The 13875-nt window shown below is 44.6% G+C and overlaps 1 protein-coding gene across 1 annotated transcript in view; it reads left to right on the top strand.

Moving 5' to 3' along the window:
* Positions 1-5024: 5024 nt before the first annotated feature.
* Positions 5025-13875, top strand: part of MCU (mitochondrial calcium uniporter) — a 74367-nt gene continuing 65516 nt past the window's right edge. The window contains exon 1 of the mRNA XM_075258245.1: positions 5025-5135. Within this exon, the coding sequence (XP_075114346.1) occupies positions 5025-5135 (111 nt within the window). The remainder of the gene's footprint in view (positions 5136-13875) is intronic.

Raw genomic sequence — 13875 nt, forward strand, 5'->3', positions numbered from 1 at the left:
ATTGTCCATAGTTATCACTAATTGAACCCAAGTCTGAGTGGAACTGGGTACCTTAGTTGTTGGACTCCATAGAATCTGCTATGCCTTATACTTTGGTAGTAGCACCCATAGTTAGAGCTTTCTTAAAAGTGCCCCAACCTTTGTGACCCTGCTATGAGGTTTAAGTTCCTGGAAATCCTCTGACACAACACACTAAGCAAACTGTTGATGATCTGAAGAAGCATAAGTTCACATGGGTCACATTTGCTGCATAACTATCTTGAGGGAAATCAATGTTCACATTTGCAGGAACATAAGACGGTATATTAACCATGGCATCCCCTCTTCCCTTAGCAACACTTTCCTGGTCATCTGTTGGTTTCTCTACCCTGATCACTATCCTACTAATATTATAAATGTGAAAGTTTGTGTGTTTGGATGTTTGTGAGTTTGGATGTTTGTTCCTCAATCACGCTAAAACGCCTGGACGGATTTGCGTGCAATTTTCCACAAACATAGTTTTCCCTCAGGATTGAGTCACAGGCTACTTTTGGTGCCACTAAACAACATGGCTTCCTAGCAGGAGACTCACAAAAGCAGGACTCCTAGCCCCAGCTATAGACTCACACACACTGCCTGGCATTTCCTGCCTCAACCTGCCTGCACACTCCTTACTGTCACCTCAGGAGTAGCCCTCACTCTACTCACTCACATTTACATATAGCTTTCCACTATATAACACATCACATTGTAATTACATGTATCTCCTATCACTGCTATATACAGTACCTGATACATATATACTCCTGTACACAGGCTGTATATACTATATAATTACATGTATTACCTATCACTGATATATACAGTACCTGATACATATATACTCCTGTACACAGGCTGTATATACTATATAAAACAGTGCCTGATATATATATACTCCTGTACACAGGCTGTATATACTATATATTACATGTATCTCCTATCACTGCTATATACAGTACCTGATACATATATACTCCTGTACACAGGCTGTATATACTATATAATTACATGTATCTCCTATCACTGCTATATACAGTACCTGATACATATATACTCCTGTACACAGGCTGTATATACTATATATTACATGTATCTCCTATCACTGCTATATACAGTACCTGATACATATATACTCCTGTACACAGGCTGTATATACTATATATTACATGTATCTCCTATCACTGCTATATACAGTACCTGATACATATATACTCCTGTACACAGGCTATATATACTATATATTACATGTATCTCCTATCACTGCTATATACAGTACCTGATACATATATACTCCTGTACACAGACTGTATATACTATATATTACATGTATCTCCTATCACTGCTATATACAGTACCCGATACATATATACTCCTGTACACAGGCTGTATAACACATCACATTGTCTGTATCACAACATACACGATATAACACATCAAATCACATTTTCTAGCCCACCAAACTTTTTAAAGCACTTTTACAGTTTCACACGTCTGTGTCCGCCCAATACTCAACTCACCGCAGACGAAGTCGCGGGTAAAAGCTAGTCAATGATATATTGACCAAAGTGACTGCTGCAGCCATTGACTGGCATGTCATAACTAGGTGCCAGGATACAGGAAACACAGGGACCAGGCAAATGCCGCCACAGGAGCGACAGAGGATTGCTAGGGTGAGGATCTGTGCCTGTGAGTAGGAAGACTGTAGCATAAATTCCCAATACAGGAATGTTACTGCTGATTTGTTGTTCTCCATTGAGATCAGTAGAGAAAATGTGCAACAAATACACTGTCTACCAATAAGTATTTGGCACCTGTGGTAGAATAGAAAACAACATTTATTCATATTCAATAGTTAGTAGAACCTCCATGAGTGGCAATTACAGCCTCAGCCCAACAGGGCATGCTTTCCACAAGTCCTTGTATGACGGCTAGTGGTATTTTATTCCATTCGGCTTGGAGAAGACAGGTAAGTCCTTTCACCGATTTTGGACGGCTGCAGTTTTGGGGTCTGCCGACTCGTGGCACATTCCGACAATCACCGTTCACCTTTCACTTCGTAATCACACAGACTACTTTCGATTTTGGGTAATTCAGTTCTCTTTTTTATGTCCCTTAAGGATCGACCATTTCTGTGGTACCCGACAATTACCCCTTTTCTTCATTTGCATTTGCATGGGTGTCCAAATACCTATTGGTAGACAGTGTACAGGACTTTATGTATTAAAAGATGGCTAGGCCATTGTATTGAACAAGCCCTCTGAAGGAGGGTTCACATCTGCGCCCGATCTCCGTTTTAACCAATCTAGCCGGTATCCGTCTTCTGCCCCACGAAACTGAACATGGTGTCATAGGCCCAATTCCTATCCTAATCTATAACTAACATAATAACAAACCTATCAACTTAACACAATAATAAATAAAATGACACAAGACCATAATGTGGATAAATAAGGCCGCGATGTTTATTAAGGGTTAAATTTCCAATATTTAAATCATTACTCAAATCAATTAATAACCAATCAATAAGATCAATAATCAATAACCAAATCAATAATATAACCAAACATTTCACCATAACCAAAATATCATAATCACCAATGAACCTAGTCCAGCCAGCATTAGCTGTGTGACCATGTCCCTCTAAGGGAGCGTTCACACTACTGTCGGTGTCCGACATGTAGTGTCCGCTCAAAATCTGTCACGGACATTAGGAGCGGACACTAGCTGTGTCCGTGACACCTGTCATTCATCTCAATGGGCATCGGGTGCGTTCTTTTGCACTCCGTGCCCGTCCTTCCCTGTCCGCAAGTGAGGATGTCCGACTTCTCAAGCGGACAGAAGAACCCAGTCGGACATCTTCACTTGCGGACAGGGAAGGACGGGCACGGAGTGCAAAAGAACGCACCCGATGCCCATTGAGATGAATGACAGGTGTCACGGACACAGCTAGTGTCAGCTCCTAATGTCCGTGACAGATTTTGAGCGGACACTACATGTCGGACACCGACGATAGTGTGAACGTCCCCTAACAAAGCATCGCGTCAGTCCTTTAAAGTCCATATAAAAAGGGGGTGGGTGGGCGGGAGCTCAGGTTTAATAGCTTCTTTCGCCGGCGACTGGTTGAACACGGCGAAATCTCAAATTTCCCGCCATTACAGCTGTGAGGACCAATCAGCTGATTCCTATTCTGAAATCTGCCCGGTTATAGAACCTTCTGGAAAACGTTTGAAACCACTGGCAACGACGTCCACAGGGGTATCCCTTGGTAAGTACCATGATGTTATCTGAGGAGAAAAAAAGGGGGAGAAAGGCGCAGAATCTATCTGGAAAAAAACTACTAATTACCACAAAATTTTTAATTAAAAATTATAAAACTTCCTATGGGCCATGACACCATGTGTCCCCCAGGCTAAAAGCTCTCGGGGACTCCTTTATCAGGAGACGGACATGCAGGACTTTGTGTCTGGTTAAAAAAACAGGCAGAAGACGCACACGCACAGTCATCTTTGTAAACCACCGGATTTCTGTCTCCTGTCCAGAAGATGGAAACTGGCCGGATTGGCTAAACCGGGCGCAGATGTGAACCCGAACTGAATTGAATGTATTGGGACGCTATACAGTGGACGGAGCTTTCTGCTTCCAGACTCGTATTGTGTACTGGACAGAAGCAGCTCCTTTCAGATGATCTGTCCAGGGTCAGGTTGAGAATAGACGTTAAAGAAAAATAAGCCTGGACAACCCCTTTAATTATTTTGTTATGCCGCTTTATGTGATATTGTCTGTCCATGTACACCCTGATTTGTAAAGTGCTGCGGTAAAGATTTTAGCATCATATAAATAAAATGATTATTACTACATTCCAGTGCAAAACATTTGCAGCAAATTTGACAGCTGTGAACTGACAGTGATATTTTGTCATTGCATTTTGTATGATGTCATGTTTTGTATGATCTCATCCACCTTTCTGTTACTGTATTCCTCTGATTGTTTTCCTTGAACAATTCTATAGAGAAAATCTGAAACATATTTGACGGATGTGAACTGACCCTAATGATGTTATTAATTTTCAGTGATGAAAATCTCCGATTTGTATATCTGGTGGCAATGTATGGTCTGTCTATGGGTGGAGTTCCCCTTTAAGCACCTAATTTTTGGACAGATCAGTGTATGGTCTGTCTATAGAGGGAGTTCCCCTTCATTTTGGACAGATCACAGTCTATGGATGGAGTTCCCCTTTATTTTGTACAGATCACAGTCTATGGATGGAGTTCCCCTTCATTTTGGACAGATCACAGTCTATGGATGGAGTTCCCCTTTATTTTGTACACATCACAGTCTAGGGATGGAGTTCCCCTTTATTTTGTACACATCACAGTCTATGGATGGAGTTCCCCTTTATTTTGGACAGATCACAGTCTATGGATGAAGTTCCCCTTTATTTTGGACAGATCACAGTCTATGGATGGAGTTCCCCTTTATTTTGTACAGATCACAGTGTATGTTCTCCTTCAGCATGGATTTCACTACAGTACAGCAGACCCCCTGAAGCGCTGCTCCGTCTGAGCCTTGTGGCCAAGTAAGGAGCATGAGAAAGCATTTTTCAGCAGATGCAAGGTATGAGTACATTCAGTCTCAGCTGCCTTGGGTATTTCTGTACACTGAAGTCCAGGCTAAACTTTATACATTATACATGGGACACGGTCAGGATGAATTCTCTGCTGAGCTCTGCACAAACTCCACCATCCCTTAATACTTCATAAGACCTGGCTCCTTGACAGCCCCTGAGCACCGCCCCTAGGGGAGGAGCCTCTAGAGACTGACACCCGCTAAGCACCGCCCATTCCACTACAATCCCGGAAGCCGGGCGGTCTAGGTGTCTTTGAGCCACGCCTATTCGCCAATCGCTTTCTCCTTATTGGCTGTATCACTTTTGAGCGGCGTGTTTTAGCCACGCCCAGTCAGCGCCGCTGCGCGCCGAGGTCCGGAGCGCTTCCAGTTGAGAGATGGCGGCTACGGCAGGTAGATCTCGGCTGCTGGTGCTCTCAAGGAGCGTTGCGGGGCTGTCAGCGGGCTTTCCCGGACTTGGAGTCAGCAGACAGCGGCCTCACAGGACGGTGAGTGAGCGGGGAGGCTGCGACAAGCTGACGGGATGGGAAGGAAAGTGTGTGCGAAGGAGGGAGTCGCCCGGCCGGGGCGGGGTGTCCGGGGAACTCCCGTCTGGTGCCGCAGCGGTGGTTGCTTTAGTAACTAGAGGTGGTGTTCCCCCGGATCTGCTGGTGCCACCTCCCTAGTGAGGGGGCGCAGGCTGGAGAGGGGGAGCCTCCCTTGCTGCAGGGCAGCCCGGCCACTGACAGCTCTGCTTATCTGCAGTGCACTTGTGGCAGCAGCCGCAGTTCATTGATACTGTCCCCTGCCCTGGACATGTGCACTGTGTGCCCCTGCATAGGCTGCCCGACAACTTTCTGTGATGGCAGAATACTGCAGTAGCCCAGGACATGGCATGCTTCAGCCCCTCACCCACACTGGGGTAGGATTTCAGCAGCAGCACGGTCTAACCCTGACATGTACACCTTGTACCCACAGTCATTCAATGCCCATGCCTCTGATTTGGCTCAGGGTCACCGGAAGGCAGTAACTTCCTATATAGGACAATACATGTAGTCACCTATGCCGGTGGTTGGCACAGTGGGCATGTCGTGTAAGGACAAACGTTGTGATGGTGCGTGGAGGAGGGGTATACACCGGGGTCACCATTTCTGCAGTAATGGACCAGGTGACTGGGACCTTACTGTCTTCTCGTGGATGCACATTGTATATATCCGACTAATAGCGCCATTCCTTGCACACTATATATCTTCTATATACGGTGTGTATTTCCTTGCATTCAGTGTGAGCGGCTGCTGCAGATGTGTATCTAGTAACGGTAGGATGTGATCGTCCCCGTGGTCCCCTGCTCAGTACAGATGATGGGTAGTTTTCTAGTGCTGCCTCCTGTCATCTTATTATATGTTGGATTCCCCTGTAGCTATCGGAGCGTAGCTTCATGCTTGATCTGTCTTTTGTGCGTATTTATGGATACAATATTATACCTGGTGGCTGTCGTTTGTATACCCTACACTAAAGCTTTTTTATAACATTTTTTTTTTTCTTAAATCCGGCAGTGGTTTGCAGCAGAATTGCAAAATTATCTGGAATTTCCTAGTATAAGAAACAGAAGGTTAAAGGGGTATCCCAAGATCAGTATCTTGATAGCTCATCAGTAAGGGTTGGTTCTGACATTTGGAAACCTCACTGATCAGCTGGTTAAAGGGACCACCGTGCTTGTGCAAGCGATGCAGATTTCTTAAAGGAGTTATGCCTTGATAATGATGTATTCTTCATCCATAGGGTAGAGGATAGATGGCTGATCAGTGGAGGTCCAACCACTGAGTCCCACACTGATCCTCAGATCAGGGAGGCGTTTTCCTTCCACTGCTCCCCCCGATCCACTAATTTACTGGGAGCGCCAGAAATAGCGAAAGCTATACTTCAGCTATATCTAGTACTCCGGGACTAGAGCTGCAGTAACCTGGCATGGCTACTACACAATGGACGAAACGGGGTGCTTTAACCTCCATCCACTTTGTAGAACCAGCACTGGCAGCTGATCCGTAGGAGTACCAGGTATCCTAAGGGTAGATCATCAATAGGCTGGTCAACCTCTTCAGTAACGTAAGTTTTTTTTTCTGTTGCAGGCTGACTTGAGGAAGAGGGTTTTTCTGCTGTAATATTATCTTTTAGGCTCGGCCCAGACATTGTGAGATTGCAGAGCGTTAGCTGCGGGTTAACCTGGCATCAGCTATAGTAGCAGTGAAGTGAATGGATTGAAAAAAAAATGTCATCCACAGACTGCCGGAAAAACGTGCAGCTTATAGTGTCTTACATTTCGGATTTGGAACTCGCAGCAGGTCAATTATTGCTGCAGCCTTCAATGTAAAGGATCAAAATGGTCCTAGCGCGGTGGCAAAAACCAGCTGGTTATCTGTGTATCGCCATAAGGCTACATTCACATGACCAAGTGCGTGTAGCCGGGCCTTGATTACGGTACGGACAGCATTTGGATGACACCCATGTGCCGCCCATGCCTCGCGTCCACCTTCGTCAGTGTCACGGGCCACAAAACGGACCGAAATAGAAAAATCCAGTCTTGTGTAAGGTGCTATAAAGTGATCGGGATCAGTATACTAGCTGTAAAAAAAATATGGCTAGCAGACTGACAATGCATATGGTCATGGTCATGAGGCCTTAAACAGGATTTGTCCCTGAAGAGCCGTGTAAAAATAAGTAAAATCTTTCAATAGAGCAAAAGCTTGCCACATATTGGGCTGTGTTCACATCACTTCTAGTAGTCACTGTTGTTTTGCTCAGTCATAGGATGAAAATGATTTGGCACATGGCTGGCACCAACAGTCTCCAGGGTAAATGTCACATATTATTGACGGTGGCATGTCTGAGCTGGGTGCGTGTGTTAGTGGACAGCTGGGAGAGGTAATATATACAGGAGCTAGCATAGGTTAGTGGGTGCACCTGGGGTTTGGTGGCCTGTATAGTATATAGGTGGTGTCCATGCATCCAGTTACTTCCAAGACCTATGATTTGGTGCGGTCCTGAATAGAAGCCATTTTGGAACCATGTGTGACTGGGTTACTTACAGTGTTCTCTATCCATCCGGCTCAGAGACCATCGCTGGTGTTATTTTGCAGCCTGCATTGGATGTCTGAAGATGTAGAAGTGGTATCTGCCTTTAAATTATAATAACACCATTAAAGTGACATTACAGATCAGTCAGTTTGTGGTTTTTACTTGTCAGAGTTTGTGAATTTTTGCAAAAAGGCGCCTACTTCAAAGACACAGCTGTGAAGACCATCAAGATCTGCTAAAAGGGGTTGTGCATGGAGTTGCAGAATTGCTTATCTGTTCAGTCAGACTCCTGATGATGGATCTGGGTCACGTGACCAGATGCAGGGGTCGCTTCTCCCCTCCCTACTTCCCTCATCTCAAGTTAAATACTTGTGCTTTTTGGGCTATCTAACAATGGCCGCCCCCATAGCATAGGTAATTTACTTGTGAGGTTGGAGTGCGGCTTCCAATTGCATGACCCAGGGGTCTGTACAAGGCTTGCGGTCCATCATGAAGAATCCGCCTGAATGAGTAAATGATGCTACACTCCCCAGACAACCCCTTTAAGGCCACACAGGATAACCTGTATTGGATGTACTCCTAGGAAAACATAGCCAACATTGGTTATTTTGGGCATGAGCGGCTGGTCTAACCACAGCCGAACAGTTGTTAATTGCACACAATGCATGTTTTTTTTGTTTTTTTTTCCTGCAGTGTGCGGATGGAAATAGTTTAAATCCCCTCCGCTGCATTGCTACCGTACACTGCAGCGTGATAGCCTCTTGCATTATTTAGGTTAGATTTACGCTGCGTTCACTTCCGCCAGACGGAAAAGTCAGGGTTGCAGCACTCTTGTTGGTGATTTTTGACCAGACATGAGAGCTTGTCTTACTCAGGTCAGCTTTCCTGGACCCCTTCTGCTCAAGCCAATCCTAGTTTTGGCTCAAAAAATGTGCAAAAACTCCCCCAAAACTGCTTTAGCGCAAGTAGTCTTCCATGTCTTCTCTGCATAGCAGTGCTCCTAGGCAAGCAATTGTACAGAGATCGGACCCCTCATTTATATAGTGATGAGATATCCCTGCAATAAAGTGACTTTATAAGATGGGGAAACATCTGCGGTATTAGGGATATTCAGTTGTGATACATTTGTCAGGGACAGAAAATTATTTTTTAGTGTTCTTCCCCTTTAAGTAAGGATTGCAGTATAAGGCCCCTCACCAGGCAGGGAGTGTTTGTACTCTCTCTCTTTGTATAAATGTATCTGTCAGGGTGGTTTTGTGTCATCTACGGAACAGGTGCTGTTGACCAATCGTTGTCCGTAAACCCGTCGCAGCGTTGTCCAGGTGCTGGAATTTTGTACTCGTAATTTCCTCTTTTGGCACGCTCCTTTCTGCATCCTGGCAGACTTGCATCTCCGAGCTATTTTTGGTAGGAAGCATCTCATTAATAAAATATGTCGTGTTAATATGGAATATCTTTTTGGAAACTTGTGTTAGTGAATGAGCAGAATGCTGCTGATGGGGCGGCTGGCTACTGTGGACAGGAATGGTGCGTATCCGAGTGCAGGGGGATACTGAGCTCTCCAAATCTACTCATTTCTGGCTGTGGTACATGTTTGGAGCTTTTCTACTTGAATGCATTCATTTACAGCTCACGCTTTCTGGAATAGAGGACCTACAAAATCTTACGCTATGGGACAAATTTGTCATTCCTTCTATGTTAGAAAACTGGTGTAGAGGGATGATATTGAGGCGCACGTTTCTTGCCCCAAAGATGTTCCTCAAGCCCCAATATGCTCCTTGCCCTCCATATTGTATGTTTGTGGTCAGGGATCGGGGCAGGCTAAGGCATGCCGATTTTCTTGGTGTGAGTTACAATGGAAATCTACACCATTCTATTTCTATTATGGCACAGGGATGACATATAGATTTAAGCTGAGGCCCCCACATTGTGGAGAAAGAGCTTCTTTTTGTTGCAAATTTTGTTGCGGTTTTCTGAGCCAAAGCCAAAAATGGCTACTAAAACAATGGGAAATATATAGGACTCTTAAACTTTTCCTTTCTGCTCATTCTACTCCTGACATTGGCTCACAAAAGCCGTAGCAAAATCTGCCACAAAAAAGGCTGCGTTTCTGCAACGTGGAGCTTCAGCCTTACGGAGATTTAGAAATCTCCCTTTCCCTGCATTGTTCTGGTGGTTTATTTAAGGGGGCGTTCACACTACCGTCGGTGTCCGACAGGTAGTGTCCGCTCCTAGTGTCCGCTCAAAAGCTGTCACGGACATTAGGAGCGGACACTAGCTGTGTCCGTGACACCTGTCATTTATTTAAGTGGCGATCGGGTGCGTTCTTTTGCACTCCGTGCCTGTCCTTCCCTGTCCGCAAGTGAAGATGTCTAACTTCTCAAGCGGACAGAAAAACCCGACATGTAGGGTTCTTCTGTCCGCTTGAGAAGTCGGACATCTTCACTTGCGGACAGGGAAGGACAGGCACGGAGTGCAAAAGAACGCACCCGATTGCCACTTAAATAAATGACAGGTGTCACGGACACAGCTAGTGTCCGCTCCTAATGTCCGTGCCAGATTTTGAGCGGACACTACCTGTCGGACACCGACGGTAGTGTGAACCCCCCCCCCCCCCCCCCGAAGACTGGTGTACAGTAAGCCAGTCTTTATAAATTAGCCCCTATGTTTCAGTTTCCTGGACCCCTATGAATGAGACTTGGAGGGCAGTGCAGTAAATAAAGGTCGTCTATGCAGTCTCCAGCTTTTATTAAGATTGGTGTACAAAAGAGAACATGTACGTAAAACAGATGTGTGAATAAGGGCCAAGTGTCAGGCTGTGTGCACGTTTCTGTTCTGCTTGGGTTTCCATCAATCTTTCCAGTATTTTTGATGTAAGGATAGTGTCAGGGTGCATATGTTATAGACGCCTGTGATGGATTCAGTGGTATCTGTCACACCTTTTATACTGCAGCGTACCGTGCAGGCGATTTGTGGCCTATATCTGTCTTTTGTAACTCTGTAGACATTTTTAGCTTGTATGTCACACTGGTAGTGACATGATCTTGGGCTAAGGGCATGTTCACACACCGGAACGGTTATGAGAATTGCAGCTCTTTCAGTGCTGGGCAGTGACAGTGCACTTCTATCTGTAGTCACAGGTAATGGCACCACATACCTCTGGAAGTGATATAACGGAAGGATTCAGTGCGGGGGTGCCGGTTTATCAGATGACATGACGGGTCATCTTGATTTTTATTTTGTGCCAGGTTTAATAGCTCTCTTCCTATGTATGTGTCGGTACACACCTGCATCCCAGGAAGAAAGTGTCTGCATGTCACACCCAAGCAGCGACTAATCACCTGGTTAGTCACCATTGTGGAATCCTGAGACTGTTGTCATACCAGCTCTGAGCGCACAAGGCAACTGACAAGTAATATGCTACGTCTTCTCGCCTCCCATCCCCCGCCCAGTAACTCTGCCTTCACTGCGGAGAGAGAACATGACAAGGGTGGGGTATCGTGGCCTCCTTGAGGTGGAGGTGATCATGCTATAACATGTGTAATATGAGCCCGGCTGTAGTCTGCAGGAGGCGCCTGTGCAGGGCGTGTAGTCTTTATTATTAGATATTAGACTTTGGATGTAACATGTGAGTGAGTTTGAGAACTTGTAGGTCATGGATGTTTATGTACATGACCAGTTTTAGTTCTTGTTTAGCCTTAAGGGTAGGCTATAAAGGTTTTATGTAAGAAACACAACTACACGACTGACCCAGAGACCACATCCTTTCACACCATGGTTATATATAGCATATATACCTAATAACCATTCATCTGCATGCTTATCTAATGAATAGGGAAGTATGCAGAGAATAGATGTCATTTCTAGTATTGAGAGAACACTTAAACAGTAAAGGCTTAATGCACATCCACCCCAGGGACTATGTGAATGGGGCGGTATAAAATGCTGAATGAGTTTGTAGGCATTTGCCAAAGATTAGATTATATCTAATGTATATACAGCACTCTCCGCTTCCTGGAGTTGATTGTTTTTATTTCCAGTCATGTGACTTCACGGTTGTCCGATAAACCTTTTTGGTTGGTCTATAGGTTCTTCTATCATGTTGTATACATCCCATATACCCCTTTTATTTATGTTTTCTCCATTGAATTGGAGTATAGAGTTTTTACGTGGAAGTGCTTACAGACCACAAACAGCCATGTAGTCTGATCCTGCAGTCCTGTACATCCTTGACAGGGAATGCCCACTGAGCTCTGAACTTGCGGCTGTGATAAATAGTACACTCTGCTGATCCATACTCCCTTCCCCCTGCTTTAATGCATGGGCAAAAGTATCTCCGTAATTCCTACCTAGCCATGGTCAGTTCAGCTTTTGTAAGGTCAGATTGGCTGACAAACTCCCAATTCAATGGGGGAATTTTCCAAGGATTGACTTCAGAGCAGTGCAAGGATCAGTATTCCATGCATCACTGGCAGGGAATGGACCTGCAATGCTCTAGGACCTCTAGGAATGCCACCAGTTCTCCAACTACATAATCGCATAAGGTGTCGAAGCAGCTTGTCTCAAAGTATACTAAACAGACCTACGTGAGAAAGGTATGGTGGTTATCAGAGCAGTGTGTTTTGTAAAGCTTGGTTCACACAGCGGAACAGGTGACTTCTACCTTTGGATTTCTGCCACAGCACTCACTGTGCAGGGTGGGGGTGGGGGTGGCGATTTTAGAGCGGAATGCACTCGGAGGACATCCGAATGTCTTCCTCCCAATTAATATCAATTGGGGGTTCCATTCCAATGTCACATTACAGGATAGGACCTGCTCTATAATCATTGGAATGGATCAGAGCATAGGGAAAGCCTTGGCGTGCACGCTCAGTTGTGTGGGGTCCTTCAGATGGATGGGCCAAATCAGTGGAGTGACTTGAACTTGAATCTGAAAAATTTAGCACAATGCTGTTTTGTTTTTTTTTTCAGCACCCTTCTCCAATCTCTGAATGCACAGAATCTGCATCAAATTCCTACATGTGAACATACTATAATGCAGTTTAATAGGCTCGGAGGAGGTGGTAGACTTCCTTTAAGCTGTAAGAATCTCCAAGGCATTTTAGGAAAGTATCTTGTTTTAGGGTCTGGAATAGACTGTTGCTAGGATGCAGAACCTGGCATCATCGGAGAAGAGAGTCTGTGTCTTCGCTGCCTAATTTTATATCCTAACTAGGTTAGCTGTGCACTTTCATGTCTGTATCCCGAGCACAGAGAAATTCCTCGCAGCATTCTCTTGACGTCATTGGACCTGGCAGAAGGTTTACTTTCTATTCTATGTGCTGTGGGAGAACAAATAAAAAACACATGTTGATGTAGAAAGGCGCGTTGTAGCAATATTATATGTAGTGCAGAGAATCCTATAATGATTACTTCTGGGTATTTGGAAGGGTTAACTAGTCAGATCGCATGTATATTTTAATTCTCCCCCACCGTTAGTAAAATGCACCAGATCAAGATGATATTCATATGTAGAAGCAGATAAGTAGTCTGCTTATTTCTGAAGATTAGGAGGAAGGCGTTCGGCTGAACTGAAGTCGCTGAGCAGTCTCTGACTTTCTGACTAATGGTCTGATGTAAAGGAAACCATGTATTGCTTTGGTGGTGCTTGTTCCCATGGGATTTTGAGGTACTCATCTGGTTTGTATTGTAAATTGCAGAAGGAGAATACTGAATATTTCTTGTGATGGTTATGTTAGGTTTATAGTTAGTTGCAGATTTGGTATTTTATGTAATTAGAAAGTTGTGGGGTTTAGGCTAGGGACAGCCAGTGGGTGAATATACTGTAATATGTATGGCAGGAAACTGGTGTAACAGTGGCACGTCTTAGTTGTCTTGACCCAACTTGAGCCAAAGATGCACTACTTTGTTGTACTTCAACTTACGGTGGGGACACCTTGGCCCTTCAGATCTACTATAAATCATGCCAGAAAACTGGTCACACAGACTTCAATTCTTGTACACTGACCGTAACCCCCCAGCGAGGGAATTTAGAATGATGTTGTAAAGGCCAGTCTTGATATCTCTCAATGACTTTGGAGTTGTGTTCACTGTTTAGTTACCAACATTTTGACTCTTGGATAACTCAGTGAGTTTAGAAATAAAGATTAATGTTTAGGGAATGTCATTCTTTTT

Source organism: Leptodactylus fuscus, chromosome 10, assembly GCF_031893055.1.
Source record: "Leptodactylus fuscus isolate aLepFus1 chromosome 10, aLepFus1.hap2, whole genome shotgun sequence".
Lineage (NCBI taxonomy): Eukaryota > Metazoa > Chordata > Amphibia > Anura > Leptodactylidae > Leptodactylus > Leptodactylus fuscus.